This window comes from Xenopus laevis, chromosome 9_10L (assembly GCF_017654675.1).
Source record: "Xenopus laevis strain J_2021 chromosome 9_10L, Xenopus_laevis_v10.1, whole genome shotgun sequence".
Classification (NCBI taxonomy): Eukaryota; Metazoa; Chordata; class Amphibia; order Anura; family Pipidae; genus Xenopus; species Xenopus laevis.
In genome coordinates, this window is record NC_054387.1 from 54146047 (window position 1) to 54167595 (window position 21549).

A 21549-nucleotide genomic window follows, 5' to 3' on the forward strand; every position below is an offset into this window, starting at 1 on the left:
TCTGTACATGGTTACGTACTAGGGGGAGATTAGATTCACTTGCCAAGGTCTCACCTTGAAAGAGAGAGCAGCCCAGGATCAGAAAGAGAAAAAAAAAAAGAATCTCATCTCTGTACCTGGATAAATAAATGGTGTCGGAATCTTACTCAGGTAAAGTGGGTACCTAGTGGAGCAAATGCAAAGGAAAAATATGTTTAATTGTAATTGTAAAAATGACACACTCCACCTGCATCTCCCGATCAGGTTTGAGCTTGAGCTCTTCACAGCAGTCCTTGCATATTCTCAGGAAGATAAACTCCTTGGTTTTATCCTCTATAACAGCCTCATAAACTTTCTCTTTGGTGCCCTGGCTCTGAACCGATTTCTCCTTTGTGACAGGCAGCAAATACACAGCGTTCACTTTGGTCATCACCAGCCTCCCAGCCAAAGTATCTTCAGAAAGTGTCTCAGTGAGTTTAAAGCGTCCAAAGAGCTGTCCATTCTGGGCATATTTTGCACCTCCAGTTACACCAGTCAACATGAAGCTCGATACCAGCTGCAGCTGCACCTTTATATTAAACCTAGGAGAATGCAAAAACAGCAGTTACAAGAAATACACTCCAACAAGCACCCTAAATGCTAAATCAAAGGGATTCTGTTATAGGAAAACATTCAAAATGCATCACGCATCCGTAAAAGTGCTGCTAAAGCAGAATTCCACACCGATATTGATTTTTCAAAAGCATATTCATGCTTGAAATCTACCATGGGTCTAGACATATTGTGAGTCTCCCAGGTGCCCTCAGTCATGTGACTGTCTCTGATAAACTTCAGTCACTCATTACTGCTGCACTGCAAGTTGGAGTGATATCACCTCTCCCTTCCCCCCCAGGGAAGGTTACAAGATAACAGCTTGACATTGCTAAAAATGCTCCTATGCCCCAACTAATGACATGAGAATAGCACCCAATAGTAAGTCTACACACAACTATTACAGCTAAAAAAAAATATTTCACATACATTATGACACAATTCCTTTAAAGGAATTATTCAGTGTAAAACTAAAAACTGGGTAAATAGATATGCAATGCAAAATAAAAAATGTTTCTAATATAGTAAGTTAGGCAAAAATGTAATGTATAAAGACTGGAGTGACTGGGTGTATAATATTTTTTTTTAACTCTCTTGGTTTACACTGACTGGTTACCAGACAGTAACCAATGAGAGACTTGAGGGGTGGCCACATGGGTTATATCTGTTGCTTTTGAATCTGAGCTGAATGCTGAGGATCAATTATAAACTCGAAGAACAGATATGTACAATGTGGCCCCCCTTCAAGTCGCTGACTAACTCAGAGTTAGAGAGCTGAAAAGCAGGAAGTAGTGTTCTGGCTATTATGCTAGACATCCAGTCACCCCAGCCTTTATACATTACATTTATGGCTAACTATATTATATCATTTTCACACTGAACTGTTCCTTTAAGGCTAGGGCCACATGTAGCAGAACTCGGCTTGCGGATAAACACCGGCTGAGAATCCACTACTCTGCTGCGGATCTCCTATTCGGTGTGCCTGCACCCGAATACAATGTCTTAGGTGCAGACAGACGCTGTGGATTTTGGTGCTGAAATTTAACATTTTCTACAGTAATTCAGTACAGAAGTGGGATTCTCTCCTTAAATTGGCTGTACTAACAATAGATAGACTCAAGAAAGGGAGAAAATACCTGTGTATTACAAGTATTAATATTCTCAGTACAACGATACTTCAGGAACTGATTTGATTTCCATAGCATATTATTTTCTCTGTCCCCTTCTGAGACAGATTCAGATGGATAGGGTATGATTCAAGATCAACCGGAAGCTAATACAGACCAATCTTCTGCAATTTCTAGAACAATGGCAGCATAGATATCTACACATACGGTTTGATCATTTACAATTTTACATAGAAGTAGGTCTGGACTGGGTGTCAAAATAGGGCCTGCATTCAAAGTACACAGAGGACCAAACAGCCCCCACCAGCCCAATAAATAGAGACTGCCTATGAGATCTTACAGCAGCCCCTCTGGCATTTTCCAGAACCCATGTTTTGCCAATCTGGGCCTTCATAATTGTTAGTGCAGACTAAACACTAAGCAATTGCAAGCAGCAGTTCCATCATAAACTCAACGGCACCCCCCCCCAGTGACAGCATTGTATAGCAGTGCAGATAAAAACTTAAGAGTTTTTCACCTTTTAGTTAAAGGGCTACTGTCATGGAAAAAAGTTTTTTCCAAAACACATCAGTTAATAGTGCTGCTCCAGCAGAATTCTGCAATGAAAACCGTTTCTCAAAAGAGCAAACAGATTTTTTTATATTTTGAAATCTGACATGGGGCTAGACATTTTGTGAGTTTCCCAGCTGCACCAGTCATGTGACTTGTGCCTGCACTTTAGGATGGAATTACTTTCTGGCAGGCTGTTATTTCTCCTACTTAAAGGGATCCTGTCATCGGAAAACATGTTTTTTTAAAAACGCATCAGTTAATAGTGCTACTCCAGCAGAATTCTGCACTGAAATCCATTTCTCAAAAGAGCAAACAGATTTTTTATATTCAATTTTGAAATCTGACATGGGGCTAGATATTTTGTCAATTTCCCAGCTGCCCCTGGTCATGTGACTTGTGCCTGCACTTTAGGAGAGAAATGCTTTCTGACAGGCTGCTGTTTTTCCTTCTCAATGTAACTGAAGGAGTCTCAGTGGGACATGGGTTTTTACTATTGAGTGTTGTTCTTAGATCTACCAGGCAGCTGTTATCTTGTGTTAGGGAGCTGTTATCTGGTTACCTTCCCATTGTTCTTTTGTTTGGCTGCTGGGGGGAAAAAGAGAGGGGGGTGATATCACTCCAACTTGCAGTACAGCAGTAAAGAGTGATTGAAGTTTATCAGAGCACAAGTCACATGACTTGGGGCAGCTGGGAAATAGACAATATGTCTAGCCCCAAGTCAGATTTCAAAATTTAATATAAAAAAACCTGTTTGCTCTTTTGAGAAATTAATTTCAGTGCAGAATTCTGCTGGAGCAGCACTATTAACTGTTTCATTTTGAAAAAAAAAATTCCCATGACAGTATCCCTTTAATGTAACTGAATCAGTCTCACTGGGACTTGGCTTTTACTATTTAGTGCTGTTCTTAGATCTTCCAGGGAGCCGTTATCTCGTTACATTCCCATTGTTCTGTTGTTAGGCTGCTGGGGGGGGGGGGGAGGGAGGGGGTGATATCACTCCAACTTGCAGTACAGCAGTAAAGAGTGATTGAAGTTTATCAGAGCACAAGCCACATGACTGGAGGCAACTGGGAAATTGACAATATGTCTAGCCCCATGTCAGATTTCAAAATTGAATATAAAAAAATCTGTTTCCTCTTTTGAAAAATGGATTTCAGTGCAGAATTCTGCTGGAGCAGCACTATTAACTGATGCGTTTTGAAAAAAACATGTTTTCCCATGACAGTATCCCTTTAACTTTAAGCATGTTATAGAATGGCTAATTATTAACAGCTTTAAGTATGATAATCCTATGGATTTGCTTACTTTTGCCACACACATATGTTATTGGATCATTTTTTTCAGTGAATTTTAACGGGTACACAAACTTTCAAGCACGACTGTTTATTCCAGTCTCTTATTACAATGCAAGGTTGCTAGTGCAAACTGGATCCCAACAACAAGACTGCTGAAACTACAAACTGAAGAGCTGGTGAATAAAAAGACAAATAACTGACAAAAAAAAATAAAAATCAATTTCAAATGATCTCAGAATATCACTCTCTACATCAGGGATCCCCAACCTTTTTCACCCGTAAGCAACATTCAGAAGTAAAAGGAGTTGGGGAGCAACACAAGCATGAAAAATTTTTTTGGGATGCAAAATAAGTGCTGTGATTGGCCATTTGGTAGCCCCTATGTGGATTGTCAACCTACATTGAGACTCTGTTTGGCAGTGCACCTGTTTTTTATACAACCAAAACTTACCTCCAAGCCTGGAATTCAAAAATAAGCATCTGCTTTGAGGCCACTGGGAGCAACATCCAAGGGGTTGGAGAGTAACATGTTGCTCACGAGCTACTGGTTGGGGATCACTGCTCTACATCATAGTAAAAGTTAAATTAAAGGTGAACAACCCGTTTAAGCATACCTTCCAACATCTGGCGAAAGTTTACAACCATGCCCATTTTATGGCTACACCTCCTAATTACCTTGACAATTTTAAACAATTTGGCAGGTTATGAAAGTCTGAACACATTTCTGGGGGTTTTAAGGCCATGTTTATGTATTCTAACAGTTTTGCTAATGAAGGTAAATTGCCCTTTAAGCTGTTCTCCCAAGAGACTGGTTTGTCTTTTTAGTTACAATTGTATCACAGTATTCTGGGTTCTCTTATTTAATTAAGTTTTAGAAACTTTGTATGTTTTTTCTGGTTTCAGGGCAGGAGATCAAAGAGAAACTGAGGGTTGAGCGGTCAGAATCGAGGGACTGTCCCAACAGAAAATGGGACAGTTGGGAGGTATGCTTTAAGCTATGTATATGGTATAGTATATAATACACATTAACTGAACAACTGATAATGGGTAAAAACCATTGATAATGATATTGGTCAAGCTGTGTCAGCATGCCTGCTGTAGGCCTGTATTTCTACAAGATTTGTAAATCCTGTAGCAAGAACCCCCAACATTAAACATAATATCCCCATCTAATGCAAAAACGGGGAATGCATGTATCCACCGGTTTAGATGATGTCAGTATTTGCATAGTATAGCTGCATTGTGCTCTTGTGTAGTAGGCTAGAGACTGCCAATCCATTATATCCATATTTACATTCCAAGATGAGCGTGTATGATGGCAGCCATAAGAGACTTACTTGCTAACCTCCTTGTACTGTGCAATCTCCTCGATGTAGAGCAAGTCATGTAAGCGAGACTGATAGTTGCACTTAGTCAGGGTTTTGTCCAGGACAGACTGTGTAAACAGCTGATCAGCAGAGAGGGGGATTTGGTATCGGTTAAGTAGGCTCCTATCCAATTCAGTAGTTTCATTGGGTTCAAACTCTACAATGGTCTTTGACATGGAGTCCCAGCGCTTAGCTGTTGTTAGTAGCTGCTGCCGAGCATGCATCAAGTATTCAAGGTCTGCGCAGTGTGAGGAGACACGAAACGAATGGTAAGTCATTGATTTAAGTCATGATTTATTTGGAACAATGCATTACTTTTAGATTGTAAGGGCTAGTGATAATTATCTCATTATGCTAATAATACAAAGCTGGTCGTTACATCCGAGTAATATTGCAGGATCCTGCCAATGAAAAATTAAAGCAGCCAGAGTCATAAGCAGGCTCCACAGAGAAATGGACTACTCCATCACACTTATTTTTATTAGAATAGTAACAGACTAGATCTAGAGGAAAAGAGGAGATGATTCTGAGAGTAATCAGTGGAGTTGCTTAACTCACTAATAAATGGCCATCTTAGCTCTTTTATTACCATGATCCTATAGGCACAATCAGCTAAATAGAGAAAATTACTGTTACCTTCAGTGGATGCAGCATCCACCATTATTCTCTGCATAAGAACCGGCTCCGCACCAAAGTCGAACACAACCGTTTGACGGAATGTTCCAAAGATCCCGGTGGTAAAAGCTATTGCTACTTTGTATATGCAATGGTCCAACCCATTCTGTGCCATCTTCTCTCCCACCCATTCCTGACAACTTTCTGGGACTTCCTGGGATACATGAGAGTTGCTGTCTCCAGCAGCTACTGCAACGATACTGAAATGAGGTCTGTGTGCGTCGTATAGGAGCGCCACCCGCTGTAGGAGTCGTGCCGGCTGCAGAATAGAAAATGTCAAAACGTTAGGTGGAGAGGTAAAATCACAAGTTTGGCAAAGGTTTACTGATTCCAAATTGCTCTCATCTAGCAAATACCACCATGCCTCTTTCTGTGCCATTGAACTGAATATATACCTTACAAGTGAGAAGGAAGGTCCATGTTTGATGTGACTTTTTGGTGGTGACAGTGACAGAGAGGTCGGGGCTGTATTCCACATGCACTCCTTCCACACACTCATTGAGCTGGAGAAATGAAGATTTGAGTTATTACTGAGGCATCAGCAGTGTGAGGGAGATCATGCTAATAAAGACCACATAGCTGACTGCTGGATCATGTTTATCCCTGCACCCCCCATTTCTCATATCCATAACATGCTGAACGCAGGGATCTTACCACTTTCTCTGGTGACAATGAGTTCATCCATTTTTCTATTAAACTTTCCATGTAGCTGCCAGAAAACTGGGTGTTTTCCTTCTGCTGCTTGAGTCGGATGAGGCGTGAGGCATAGCGTTTCTGCCATTCCTCCAACTCTTCCTGGGAGTGCGCGGAAGTGCACTGTGCTCCGTACCTGCAAATCCCCTGCTCCAGGAATCTGAAGGAGGCATATGTTCAATTTTACTTTTTAAAACAGTTTCAGTTTTAAGGGTATGCTGGAAGTTGTAATTCACCAAAAAATGCATATTCTGCTATTACAGTACAACATACAGAAAGGTTTAAGTCCCAGGAGTGCACAGCTGGAGATGCCCACAGGACAGGCTGTTAGTATAATACTATCATCAAAGTACACTCTACAATCATCAGGCACATCCCCAGCGTGCACAAGTACAAATCAAAAGCTGCCCTAAACATCCATACCTCTTACATAACGTATACTCCTCACTACTTGTGACACCCCGGGGAGGGGGGCGGAACTGCCATCCATCATGGGATCCTGCGGGAAAAAGTATCAATGTCAATCGGCAGCCAAGACTGGTAAATAGAAGTAAATACTTTAATGGGGTCCCAATGCACCAACCAGCTTTGATCCTGCTGTCAGCAGCATATATAGAGCTCTTGGTGTGATGCTCCCAAACTGAAGCACTGCACGCCCCCCATCCCCAGGTGGACCTAAAGCAGTGGTGGGGTGGCTAAGCCTTCAGGGTTATTAGTGTGGAATTTAGGGAGAAAGACTATTTGGTCCTGCAGATTAGTGCTGTCCAACTTCTGTGGCACAGAGGGCCGGAATGATTCTGGCCTACGTGGTGGAGGGCCAATAATGGAAGTCAGTGTTGACACCCTGCTTTTAAACCACACCCACTTTAAACCATACCCATGTTACCACCAGAACTTTTAAGACCATTAATGGTGGTAGCTAAAAAGACTAAAATGATTGGTGCTCACTGCAGGGATATCACGCATCACTTATATGCAAAAAATGTAAGTAAGATTAAAACATACCCTTAAATACATATGCCTCCTCCTCCCCTGTGGATAACGCAACAAACCCCCACACATGATTAAACATCTAAAAGACCCCTTACAACAATTTCCAAATGCTAAGAAACCCTACCAAGCTCATGTCCCACAGGTAGCATAGGGCAGACAGAGTATTTCATTTATGGGGAGCACAGGGAAGGCAGAGTATGGCACACACAGGGAACATAGGGCAGGCAGAGTATGGTACACACAGGGAGCATAGGACCGGCAGAGAATGGCACACACAGCAAGCATAGGGCAGGCAGAGTATGGCACACAGGGAGCATACGGCAAGCAGACTATGGCACGCACACACACACAGGGAGCATAGGGCAAGCAGAGTATGGCACACACAGGAAGCATAGGGAAGGCAGGGTACGGCACAAACAGGGACCATAGGGCCAGCAGAGTATGGCACACACAGGGATCATAGGGCAGGCAGAGTATGGCACACACAGGGACCAAAGGGCAGGCAGAGAATGACACACACAGGGAGCATAGGGCGGGCAGAGTATGGCAAACACAGTGAACATAGAGCAGGTAGAGTATGGCACACACAGGAAGCATAAGGAAGGCAGGGTACGGCACACACAGGGACAATAGGGCAGGCAGAGTACGGCACACACAGTGAGCATAGGGCAGGCAGAGTATGGCACACACAGGGAGCATAGGGCAGGCAGAGTACAGCACACACAGGAAGCATAGGGCAGGCAGAGTATGGCATACAAAGGGACAATAGGGCAGGCAGAGTATGGCACACAGGGAACATAGGGCAGGCAGAGTACAGCAAACACAGGGAGCATATAGCACACATCTAGGCAGAGAAGGCCAGGCAGCAACACAGCAGGCTGTAGGGAAACCTATCAGGGCCACTCTAAAATGAACAGTTCATACTGTGCTAAATACAGTGACACAATGCTGGTGTCCCTCCAGCAGTTTGTGTGAGGTGTGAACAATGTGGGCACTTTCAGTCTATGAGGTGTGAATAGTACCGGACTTTATTTACTTATGTGAACAATACAGGAGTTTACAGTGTGAACAATGCAGGGGCCAGTTAATCCCACTACAGTTACCTTTTAAAGTTTACCAAAGGTAATAAATCACAGCAGTTAGGATGAAATTTAGGATGAAGATTTATTTACTGCCTTAAATATTCTTGGAACTAAGGCTAAATGGCTGATACACCAATGTTTCCCTATATATGTAACACTGTTATGAGGTAAGGGGGCCCTGAGCACAGGTTGGACCTTAAACAGGGGCTTAGAGGAGAATTCAACCCATGCCCCAAACAACAAAAAATCCCTAGTCCCTACCCTATATAGTCCCCCTCCCTGCTCCCGCACAGGTGTTAACACCTGTAAATCCCCCTAATACTGCAATTACCCCTCTTTGTAGAGTCAGTGCAGCGGAGCTCATGGGCACCATCTTCTGACGCTTCGTTAATCTACAGGTCTTCTTCCCTTCAGAAATTTCTGTCACTTTTGGGCTGCATCCACAGTTATCACAAAGTGGAAGTCTGCTCTAGCTGCGCAAGCGCCAATACGGCACCTACCTTCTGAAGAAGACTGAAGAGAAGAAGATGCTGCCCGTGAGCTCTGCTGCGGTGACTCTACAATGAGAGATAATTACAGGACTAGGGGCATTTACAGGTGTTAACATCTGTGCGGGGGGAGCAGGGAGAGGGTACTATGTAGGGTAGGGGTTTTTATTATTTGGGGGGTTGAATTCTCTTTTAAACTGAAAAAGTTCAACAAACACTGGCTCAAGGAGTGCATGTATGCAATCTAGATTACATAACATACTGGAGGGAGGTTCTAACATATCATTACTCCAGATATAATAAAGGCTCACACTAAACCCAATAACAGGTTCACCAAAATTACCCCCACCATAGATAGTAAAGCAGAAGTTTATACCATCTTCCAGATCATCTCCATGGTAACTGGACCGGACCGTGTTACTGACAGTCTGAAAACAAAAGAAAAAGTTTTACCCTCAACTGCTCTAAAGCTAAGCATATTATTCCATAGATATACTGGCACACTCAGAACTCATTAAAGGGGTTGTTCACCTTTGTAACAAATTGACAAATCTAACAGTTCACATTAATTGAACAAACTTTTCCATAGAAATAGTTAACAGAAAAAATACAGTTCAAGAGATATTCACCTCAGAAGTTTCCCTGTACTAATCCTTCAGTTCCACATGGGGGGAGGGGGTCACTGACCCCCAAAAATACTACAGTGTTCACTTCCTCTTCCTTATATGACATCACACATTGTACTGGCAGCTAACTTAACTCCTATTGGCTGTGTCTGCTGTCAATCTGCCACTGCTTCCTGTGCTGGGCTGGGGAATTTGAGCAGCATTCAGGTACTGAAGAGAAACTGTTACAAGTTTGTGAGAGGGAGGGGGGTGGGCTGTGTGTAGCAGAGACTTCAACTATGCAGATGGGGGGGATCGAGGTGCTCGGGACCTGGAGTTTTACGGATAATGGATCTTTCCATAATTTGGATCTCCATACCTTAAGTCTACTAGAAAATTATGTAAACATTAAATAAGACCAATAGGCTGGTTTTGCTTCCAATAAGGATGAATTATATCTCAGTTGGGATCAATTACAATGTACTGTTTTATTATTATAGAGAAAAAAAGAAATTATTTTTAAAAAATTTAATTATTGGATTATAATGGATACTATGGGAGATGGCACTTGTACTTTCCAGAAATATATTATTTGGGGGGGTCAATGTATTATTTTGTGTATTTACCCCATAAAAAATCATTATTTAGCAACTGACGTGACTTCCGGGACTATTTGTATGAGCTTGAGGCTCTCCAAATGAGTTGAATTTTTGTGCATAAATTAAAATGTTTTTCTGGTATAAATCCCAATATCATGAAAAATGTACCTTTTAAATTTTTTTTGGTATTTAGAGCTCTAAATCTTGTTCCAAAAGTGGAACACTTAAACACTCCTGAAACTTCTGAAAAAAAGGTATTGTTTTCCTAGGTAAATTACAGCCCCTCGGGAGAGAGCACAAAATGTTCAAAAAACCTACCTGCCCTTATCACATTGCTCTACCTGTCACTTAGGGCTGCCACCTCACCCCTTTAAAACCAAACAAATATGAAATCCACAGCCTGCATGGCTAACTAGCAATTCATTTAGATGCATGATACATGGCTGCACATAAATCAGTTCAATCTGCAGCATGCATCTAAATGAATTGCTAATTAGCCATGCAGGCTGTGGATTTCATATGTGTTTGGTTTAAAAGGGTGAGGTGGCAACCCTACTGCTACTGCTAGATGTGTAATTTCTAAGCAAGTCAGTGCTGGTTTTGTTGCAATTTTGTACATAACTGACATTATGCTTAATGCCAAAGATATTAAAAGATAAAAATATAGAAAAGCCAGTATTTATTCCCAGAAAAGGTTGCACCCCTTTGGCCCTCCATTCAGTTATAGCCTAGGCAGAAAGAAAGGGCAAGAATTGGGAGAACAAGGTTGCTTCTTCCTTTTCTGCAGTATTTGCCTGCATGGCTGTGTGATTGTTTGTTGCAAGGCAGGTTTGTTTGTATGCTGCGTCTGTTAACCTCTGCCATTACAATTGAGTAAATAACCAATGACCGTTCAAATTATGTGACTGGTTACACAAGCAACCAATGAATTACTAGGAGGGCAGTATCAATATCCAATAAGAAACAAGTAAGGGTAAAGCCTGGGCGTGATGATGTAATCATATAGGAAGTTCTTGGTGTGTCATGTTCAAAATAGGCCACTCCCATCACTTCAGAAAACTGGTCAGATAAACAGGAGAAGGACTGAATTAGTAGGTATGAAAAATCTTTTACAATGGAATTTTTACTTTTTGTTATGGAAAATAGTTTTTCTAACACATTGAGAGCATTGTTAGTGGTTTCATAAGATTTGTACATTGAAGGTGAACAACCCCTTAATGGTGTTCATCCCAAATAACCATGTCAGGTTTTCTGTGTAGGTCTGAATGACAGCAACCACCAGTTTAAAAATTTTAATTATATGTCCCATAAAGCACATCAACCCCAGGCTGTAATTCTTAATTAGACTATTGCCGAGGAGCACCCACTGCACAATACTGCACAAAGGGCTACTTACCTCGAGGCTGGCCCTGGTCCCATACATGCTGTGTGCAACACTTGCAGGGCACAAAACTATAATTCTGGTCCCTTTATGTGACGCGGGCACCATGGATCCAACAGGAATTAAGTAACTCACCTCAATTTCAGCCAAGAGTGTTTTCAGCTGAGTCAGATCCTTGTTTACCAAGCCATTCTGAGAAAGAGAAAGGCTCAGATAAAAACACAAAGACCTTACTCTCCCAACTGTCTCACACTTCTCAAACAGAATAAAGGGGATTCTGTCAAGCAAGCTCGATGTTGTAGCTCCCATCATTCCCAACTACAGTAAGAGTGTACGTTACAAAAATGTCTGCACAAATTGTCTTAAGGTCCTTAGCATTTTGATTATGGGTGAGTGCAGAGGACCACTTGCTGTCTGTATGAATTTTGTGGTCACAGCCTTCCCTGGCCCAATGGGAACTATAAGGAGGAACTTTAGTAAGTTCCTCCTTGTGCTTCCCATAGCAGGGAGGATGTTAAATCAAGGTGGCAGGCACACTAAACGTTTCCCTTCTACACTGAGGTAATACATGCAAATGAGTTCACAGTTCCTTATAATCAACCTGTGTTGTTCGTAGCACATTGACATGTATGTCACAAAGCACACTGGCACCACACTCTCTTAGCAAATGTGAACTGCCTTTAAATTGAGCTTTTGCACAGTGATCTCTGTTAGTGGTAGGGGGCTGAACATCCCTGTGATCTAGTTCCTTCCATTGCTGACCTTGGCCTTGCTCCTGTATATTCTCTAAACCAAGGCTCCCCAATCTTTTTTAACCATGAGTCACATTCAAATGTAAAAAAGGGTGGAGAGCAACACAATCATAAAAAATAGTTCATGGAGGTGCCAAATAAGGGCTGAGATTGACTATAGGTAGCTCCTGTGTGGACAGGCAGTCTAAAGGAGGCTCTGTTTGGCATTACACTTGATTTTCATGCAACCATAATTTGCCTCCAAGCCAAGAATTCAAAAGTAAGCACCTGCAACATCCAAGGGGTTGGAGAGCAACATGTTGCTCATGAGCCACTGGTTGGGGATCACTGCTCTAAACCTTTGCTGCCTGTCCACAGTTCTGCCTAACCCTGACCAGGCCTGACCCTGATGATTGTGTTTATAAAGCTTACTACAGCCTTTTAGTGCTTGCCTGTACCCACCCTTAGGTTAGAGATTGTCAGCTAAGTAATGAAAGAAGGGACCTTACCAGACTCTCCCCTGTCAGGCATTTGGACAGAACACTTGACACAGCCTGCAGCTTCCCTTCCAGGTGCAAAGAGCACAGCACTGCATGAACCGAGCTGTCCAGCCGAGTGTGACATGGCCCCAGAACTGCAACAGGACAGACACAATGGAGGTAAGAGCAGACAAACCCAACCCAATGGGCTCAAAGAGCAGGAGAAGAGCAGAAGGAAAGAACTGCATTTATACGGAGGTACAAGGCTGCGCACTGTGCAAAGAAATACATATAAGGACTATCTACAGTAAGAAATGTTAATGCAGGTAATGGATACACAGAAAATAGAGCCTGGGTTATCCCATGTCCCTTTCACTAACTAGAATGTGGGTATATCAGAACGAGTGGATGCGGACACAATTGTGATACTAGTTGTAACATGTCTGAGCTTTGGCCCTGCTAAGCAGAATCCTACCGTTTCATTAAACGAAACTGTTATAATTGATGCAACAGTAACTAATGTTAATGTTGCTGTTGAAAAATGTTTCAATAAATGTAGCAAATTGTAACAATTCAGCGTTTGTCCCTGTGTTACTGGGCTGTAAGAAAACCCGCAGTGGAAAAACATGTGAACTGAAAAAAGTGGACAGGTGAACAATCCCTATAACAAACAATCATGAGTCTATAGTTCTGATCTAGTGCATGTGAGGTGGGTTAATACCCTGTGATTTCTAGTATCTGGGCCATTTGAATGATCTAATACTCAGTACAGTAGAAGGCACCACACTTGCCACTTACCATGCCTGCAGTCTTCATCTGCTTGATCATAGTTTTTCTATAAAGAAGACAAAGGCCATTAGCAGGGAACATACTTCAGACAGCCAGAGTACTGGGGGTGGGGGAGATAATTGTGCCTATGTGCCATACTCATAGAAGAATCCCACAGATAATTAGAGGGAAACACATGGTGCCATCTGTTTTAAATTAGGGATGCACACAAATCCCCTATTTTGGATTCGGCCGAACCACCAAATTCTTTGCGAAAGATTCAGCCGAATACTGAACCAAATCACAATCCTAATTTGCATATGCAACATTTTTTACTTCCTTGTTTTGTGACAAAAAGTCACTCAATTTCCGAACCCGCCCCTAATTTGCATATGCAAATTAGGATTCGGTTCGGCCAGGCAGAATCTTGCTGAAATCCCGAAGCGAATCCTGGATTTGGTGCATCCATATTTTTAATACTATAAGAATAGGGGTGTGTGGCGGGACAGGCAGGTTACAGAGTCATATGTTGGCACCTCTATCCCTATAGCCTGTGTGTGGGCCGTGCACTCACCAGCTGCAGGAAGGACGCAATCCTGTACAGAAGGCTTTCAGTCTGGATCCGGCTGAGTTCTGTCTGGTTGGGTTCATTGGTGTGAGCGGCTTTGTAGTGGCTGAGGGCCCGGAGAGCCTCAGTACACAGAGACACCACTGCTTCATACTCTTGCCTTCTGAGTGATTCACATGCTTGTTCACAGAAATTCTCCAATCTTCTGTCTGCCATGACTCAGAGACAGGAATCCTGCACACGAGAGGGAAGAGCAGGTAGGTCTCAGCTATAGGCCTTAAATCTACCCCATCAACTGTCTGGGTACATCAGTGTCCCCACCTAGGCATTACCCTGCATGCACTGCTTCCTTTGCTTAAAGGAACAGTAACTTTAAAAAATTTAATTGTTTGAAAATAAAAATATAATATATTGTTGCCCTACTCTGGTAACACTGCTGTATTTGCTTCAGAAACACTACTATTGTTTATATAAATATACTGCTGTGTAGCAATTGGAGCAACTATTCAAACGAGAAAAGGCTCCGGTTACACAGCAGATAGCAGATAAGCTCTGTATAACATAATGGTGTTATCTGTTATCCACTATTTAACCTGTGCCATATAGTATTTTTTCAATTTCTTCCATTGCTACATCAGCTTGTTTATATAAACTATAGTAGTGTTTCTGAAGCAAACCTATCAGTTTTACCAGTGCAGGGCAACAGAACATGATATTTTTATTATTTTTTTGGTGTTACTGTTCCTTTAATCCATACACCTCAAACCTTCTCATTACCACTTCAGTACATCAGCCCCTCCAACTAGAGCATTACCCTGCATTCACCGGTTCCCTAGTGTCATCCATTGGCCTTCTCATGCCTATTCTGGGCATATAGTCTCCCATACCAAGGGCATTACCCAACATGCTTCATCCATACACCTCAAATGGCTTCATTCATATGCCTCAAACCACTTCATCACGTCAGGGAATGTTAAACTGTTCCTAGTGTATTACACAAGATGCATGGATTACCTGGTATTAACCATAGGCCTCAAACCTCATCACATGTCTGGGAACGAGAACCCCTACCAGGAGCGTTGCCTAAGATCACCAAGTTCTATGTACTGAGAAATATTCCATCTATAGTTTCACCTATGTAACCCCCCATTCAACAGAGCTCAAGCTGAATACACCACCACATTTAGCAACCCCCACCTCATCTTCAATACAGCTCAAACCTGACTCCAACACATCCTAGCTCAACTCCCAGCAGAAGAAACAGTCCTGTCTGATGGCATCTAGAATAGTGGTTTAGGTGTATCTAAGGTGGCTATTTCCAAGTGGATATGCAAAAGGCAAAAGCAGTGAGCAACTGCTCAGTCTAGGCCAAGTCTCTTCCTATGCAATGGGAAGAGGGCATAGGGCCAGAAGTGTGGAATATCAAACCCCTGTATCAGTAAGTATTAGGGATAACTGGATTCACCGAGAGGGAAGGCTCTAATTGGGCTCATGCTAATGGAACCAGGTGTCCAATGTATAAAACACTCCAATATATAAACATCATCTGGTGAGTGAAGCTGAAAGGGAAATGTTCCTATTCATTCACCAGCATTCAACACAATTTCTCTGCCAGATCAGAGAAACTGTACAGACACCTGTAGCTAAATGCAGGGAGGTAGTATGAAACAAAGGCAATGTGGAATCAATACAGTCTCTTGGCACAGAATAAAGGAGCTGCCCAACCTGTCTGGCTCCATCTTTTCTTTAGAGCCCTGTTATCATCTGTCCAACCTTGGACATGATTCTGAGCTAGGTTAGAGTGGGAATTTATCAGGTTCCTGATACAAGCACTTATGGAGGCCAGTGATACATAGCACTATGATTATATTGGGATCAACTTAAAGTGATAATGACACTAAAAATTTTCTTTTCAAAATATTAATCAACATTAAAAGTTACCTAAAGGTCATGTTGACTGTTTTGGCACAAAATAAACCGTACATATTACCGTACACTAAATCTCTCTATTGGGGTTTTATAAGGTTTGAGTATCACAGAACATGTCTAAAAGATAAGACATAAAGCAAGGCTAGACTGTTGCAGCTATACCCGGACAAAGCAACATAGGCTACTCACAAAGCAGAGGGAGAAAGAGGGTCTATAAAATCACATGATAAATAAAGTAAAGGTAACATAAGCATTTACCACTGAATTATATACCTATACAATATAAGCAATACCCCTTTAATAGTTACATTTTGTGCTGCTTTAATGAAATGTTCTCCAAAAACCCTACTAGCACCGTACATCTTTCTGGCTGCTTTAGCTGAGCAGGAGAGCTGCTGGCACTTTATCTTTGTGTGAGGGCAGAGCTTTGATTGACTACTCTGCTTCCAATAATTGGGGCATTCAGACATCTCCCGCTCATTTGTACCCCAATAGAGATTGATTTTTTGCAGCCAAATGGTTCCAATACATGTGAGAATAAGTGGAACCTTGGTGAATCGTACCATAATAATCAGTGCAGAGCCCCGTCCCAATCAATACTAAGTGCAACTGCAGGAGAGGAGCATGAAGATAAAGCCCATTGAAAGGGAGGTCTGGCCCGTTACATGTCAGTCTAGCTTGCTGATGAGGATGGATGGAGCACTGATGCAGAGCAAGGTGATTGATACCTTTGGCCTCAAACTGATTTATAATATATCAGTGTAAACAAAGAGTTCCCCATTAGTTGTTTACACAGCACCACAATGCTGCCCCCTCTGCTACAGATACAGGAATTGTAGAAGAAAGAAATGAGGAATCCGCAGATTCGTAATAATTATTGGTATAATTATTTTGTAAAGATACACAAAGTGAGGCCAAAGTCCAAGTGCAACTTCAGACGTGCAATAACTTCCTTCACAAGCATAAGTGGGTGAAGAGTTGCTGCTCTCAGTATGGACATTGCCAAGTGCCCACTATATACATACACAAGCTTGTGCACGCATACATCCAACAGTCAATCACTGAAAAAGAAAAGCGCTGACTAGTGTGTATCGCACCATAAACATGCAGCTGCTTAGAGCTTGTATGGTATGTGTTACAAGCACCTCTGTTTGGGGGCTGAGGTGGGTGCATCAGTACTACAGACTGGCAAAGAGAATCACTGCAGGTTTGGAAGCAATAGAGCAAGCAGCGAGAACTGTTGTCAGTGGAGCCAGTAGCATGTCAAGGATGAATACACTGCATCTCTATGTATCACACAGTGCAAACAGTGCACACCAAGGGTAACGTTCTACCCAATCCAATAATCCAATAAGTGCAAATTGCCATTAAATAAACATTTTAGCAGCTCATTGGCTTTTCTTTGCGTTTCTATTAGGAGTTAAAGCCCAATGAAACTTTAATTTGTGTTCAAGGAACTTTGTAATCAGTCAGAGAATTAGATACAATCTAAATGCTAGTTGTGAGCCCACATGGAAAAGCCAACAAACAAAGAAGGACAACAAGTTGGGCACAGGCAGATAAAGGAACAGAGGTCAATACATCTTATTAAAAAAAGGATATTTATTACACTACTGGTCGGGGCACAACCAGGTCTGAAGTACAGGGCAGCCTGGAAGAGCAAACAAGACGTGATACTGGGGCAAACATTCCAAAAAGGGAGCATCAAACTGTAACCCACCAAAAGAGAACTCCTGTGAACACTCGTGCTGTTTACTAAGCAGTAAAACGTGCAGACGCTCTGGCAGGTATTCACTTCCATACACATCGACATTACAGCTTTTGTACTTCAGGCACCGTGCAAGACAATTCTCTTTTGCCCAGTAAACAGGGTGTCCTTAAATGCATTTCCAGTGCTTCCAGGAAAATCCCCAGGGTGGGACGGTAACATCCCAGCACCCAACTCACAACCCATTATGGACCACAGCAGTGCAAACAAAATAATATGCCCCAAAAACCAACAAAATGTGTACTAGGTGAACCTTACTGTCCTCGACAAACTTAAAGGGATCCTGTCATCCGAAAACATGTTTTTTTTCAAAACGCATCAGTTAATAGAGCTACTCCAGCAGAATTCTGCACTGAAATCCATTTCTCAAAAGCGCAAACAGACTTTTATATATTCAATTTTGAAATCTGACATGGGGCTAGACATTTTGTCCTGCCCCTGGTCATGTGACTTGTGCCTGCACTTAAAGGACCAGTAACATCAAAAAATTAAATTGTTTTAAAGTAATAAAAATATAATGCAGTGTTGCTCTGCACTAGTAAAACTGCTGTGTTTGCTTCAGAAACATTACTATTGTTTATATAAATAAGCTGCTGTGTAGCCATGGGGGCAGCCATTCAAAGGAGAAAAGGCTCAAGTTACACAGCAGATAGCAGATAAGCTCTGTCTGTCTAATAGTGTTATCTGTTATCCATTAGTTATCCTGTGCCATTTAGCCGTTTTTCGATTTCCGCCATTGCTACACAGCAGCTTGTTTATATGAACTATATTAGTGTTTCTGAAGCAAACACATCCGTTTTACCAGTGCAGGGCAACAATACATGATATTTTCATTACTTTAAAACACTTTCAGTTTTTAAAGTGACTCCAAAAACTTTCAGTTTTTGGAGTCACTTTAGGAGGGAAGTGCTTTCTGGCAGGCTGCTGTTTTTCCTTCTCAATGTAACTAAATGTGTCTCAGTGAGACATGGGTTTTTTGTTCTTAGATCTACCAGGCAGCTGTTATCTGGTTACCTTCCCATTGTTCTTTTGTTTGGCTGCTGGGGGGGGGGAAAGGCAGGGGGGGCGATATCACTCCAACTTGCAGTACAGCTGTAAAGAGTGATTGAAGTTTATCAGAGCACAAGTCACATGACTTGGGGCAGCTGGGAAATTGACAATATGTCTAGCCCCCTGTCAGATTTCAAAATTGAATATCATAAATTCCTAGAATGTCAGACTCTCCTATAAAAGCACATTAAAGTGTTGTTCACTTTCAAACACCTAGTTTTTTCAGATAGTTCATCAAAAATTACAAATTTTTCCAATTACTTTCTATTTTCTAGGTGTGACTGTTTTTCTAATATTGTAGTGTAAAGTGTCATTTTCCCCTTCTAAAGCAGCTCTAGAGGGGTGTCGCCGACCCTGTAAACCAGGAGTGCCCATACTTTACTAATGCAAGGTCTACTTTTAGTGATGTTGTCCCATTATGATCTACATCCATAAAAGCATTGTTAGCATTCTGTTCCATGGAAAATATTACTTAAATATTATATTGATTTATGAGAAAATTTATATTACTATATTAAACAACTATTTCTTATGTAACCTTAACATAATAAATATTTGAATGAAAAGAATAAAACAGGAGGATGATTTAGACAAGCTGTTTGTTGACAATGTCTTGAGATCTACTGATCACCAGCTAAAGGTCTACTGGTAGATCCAGATCTACCTTTTGGGCACCCCAGCTGTAAACTGTTCTAAATTGATACATTTAGTTGATACATTTGTTATCTTTGTTCCTGCTGAGCAGAATCTCTGGGTTTCATTACAGGCAGCTGTTAGAATTGATACAATAGTTGCTAATATTCCAGATATGCTGCTGAGAAATGTATCAACTAAATGTTGCTAAATTGTAACATTTCAGAATCTGCACCAGAATTACTGAGCTGCCAGACTGAAACGCCAGAGACTGGGACATTAAACTTTAAACTTAGATTTTGAAAAAACGGTAAAAAATAAATAATGGAAAGTACTTGAAAAATAGTCTTTATTTCTGGGGAACAATTGGAAAACAACTGAACTGAAAAAAAGTGTTTGGAAGGTGAACAACCTGTTTAACAGCACAGAGAGTAATTTGTGATTGGATAATGTTCTCCCCCTGCCTGGAAGCAATCCTGTCATTCTTAGGGCTTTAGCACACGAGCAGATTTGGGGAGATTCTCTTCTGCGGGGCGACAATCTCCCTGAACTGCCTTCCACCTGCTAAAATGAAAAATCGCCTGCGGCAATGCACTCGCGGTGTTTCAATTTCCAAGTCGCCCGAAGTTTCCTTGTGAGGCAACTTCGGAAATCGAAGCGCCGCAAGTGCATTGACGCAGGCAATTTTTAATTTCAGTAGACGGAAGGCAGTTTGATAGTTCGGCGACTAAATCTCCCAGAATTTGCCCGTGTGCTAAAGCCCTTATGGTCACTTTCTATCAGTAATATTATTATTCACCCAGTCTCATTCTTCTCTTCTCCCAGTCAGCCACAACTTCCTGCTTGCTAGGGTAAGTAGGACCTTTACCCTAGCCACCAGATAACTCTTTAAACATCAAACTGTAGAGGGGCAAAACCTGAAATTGTTCACAAACAACAAGATGTGGGGAGCAAGGGAAGAGCAGGGTGGTGAGCATGATAGTAACCCTTAGGGGCCTATTTATCATGCTGTGTTTAAAGTGGAGTGAAGTATTACCAGTGATGCCGACCAGAGCAACCAATCAGCAATTCAATTTAAACAGAAAACAAAAGCAAAGATCTGATTGGTTGCTATGAGCAACATCACCTGTAATGTTTAGCTCCACTATTTACATAGGATGATAAATAGACCACTTCTTTGTACCCAGCATAAACCCTCTAGCAGCTCTTGCTATTCCCTGTCAGGAGTCATTTCCTATGCTCACCAAATAAACATGTGACACAAACAAAACAGCAAGCTCAAAACGGATCAGTGTATAATGATCCTAGTAAGTGGTCAGTGCCTGAATGGTCAGCAGAACTAGCGCTTTACTTCCCTAAATTACAAGGATACCCTCAGCCTGCAGCATTATCACCCTTTACAGAATCCTACCTTATATCCCCCTCCTGGGAAGCAGCCACACGCTGAGATAGGAAGCAACTGGCTCACTGGGACAGTTCCTTCAGGGCACATCTCTCAAGTGTCACTAACTCACCCCTCTCACACTTCCCTATCAGTCTTCTTGCACCAATGCTACTTAAATTCACTTCTTGCACAAGCATCTCCAGGCCCCTTGCATACTGCCCAAACACCCTTGGATCCCATGCGGAAATACCCCCCGGAATCATTTGCACATAGCAAAATACCCCTTGCACATTGTACTTACACCTCAGCATAATACTCCAACAGAAATGTACTGCACCATTGTATCACAATCCTGTTGCATTACCATGTTTTCACTTGCACCATTTTAACGTATCCTTGCACTGATACGCTGGATCGCAAAACATGAACACCCACTGTGCAGATACCCAGAGTTCACATCCACAAACACTGCAGGTTTACAGACACCAATACCCCATGTGTCCTTGCACTAATACAGTAGCTTCCACTGCACAGATAACCCAGGCTTCTGGGCACTACTTGTACCATTAGCCACAGGTTCCCTGCACTAAACTCCGGTGTACACTACCCCCTTCACAAACACTAGAGGTTCCTTTGCAGCACTAACCACTTTCACAAACACCCCAGGTTCCCTTGCACCACTACCCCCCTTTCACAAAAAAACACACCAGGTTCCCTTGCACCACTATTCCCTTTAACAAAAAACACCCCAGGTTTGTTGCCACACTACCCCCTTTCACAAAAAACACCCAGGTTCCCTTGGATCACTACCC

At 42.0% G+C, this 21549-nt stretch overlaps 1 protein-coding gene across 2 annotated transcripts in view; it reads right to left on the bottom strand.

Annotated features, from left to right (window-relative positions):
- Nucleotides 1–21549, bottom strand: part of helz.L (helicase with zinc finger L homeolog) — a 54282-nt gene that overhangs the window by 31056 nt on the left and 1677 nt on the right. The window contains exons 1-12 of one of the 2 annotated variants that reach the window (XM_041577383.1): nucleotides 20765–20977; nucleotides 13980–14207; nucleotides 13436–13472; nucleotides 12668–12792; nucleotides 11563–11619; nucleotides 9219–9270; nucleotides 6703–6778; nucleotides 6241–6439; nucleotides 5982–6089; nucleotides 5548–5845; nucleotides 4882–5149; nucleotides 227–560 (exon numbers count right to left, since the gene is read on the bottom strand). In XM_041577383.1, the coding sequence (XP_041433317.1) occupies nucleotides 227–560; nucleotides 4882–5149; nucleotides 5548–5845; nucleotides 5982–6089; nucleotides 6241–6439; nucleotides 6703–6778; nucleotides 9219–9270; nucleotides 11563–11619; nucleotides 12668–12792; nucleotides 13436–13472; nucleotides 13980–14189 (1764 nt within the window). In that variant the 5' untranslated portion in view covers nucleotides 14190–14207; nucleotides 20765–20977. Of the gene's footprint in view, nucleotides 1–226; nucleotides 561–4881; nucleotides 5150–5547; nucleotides 5846–5981; nucleotides 6090–6240; nucleotides 6440–6702; nucleotides 6779–9218; nucleotides 9271–11562; nucleotides 11620–12667; nucleotides 12793–13435; nucleotides 13473–13979; nucleotides 14208–20764; nucleotides 20978–21549 lie in introns of those variants that run through there. The other variant, XM_018235531.2, reaches the window with a different exon arrangement.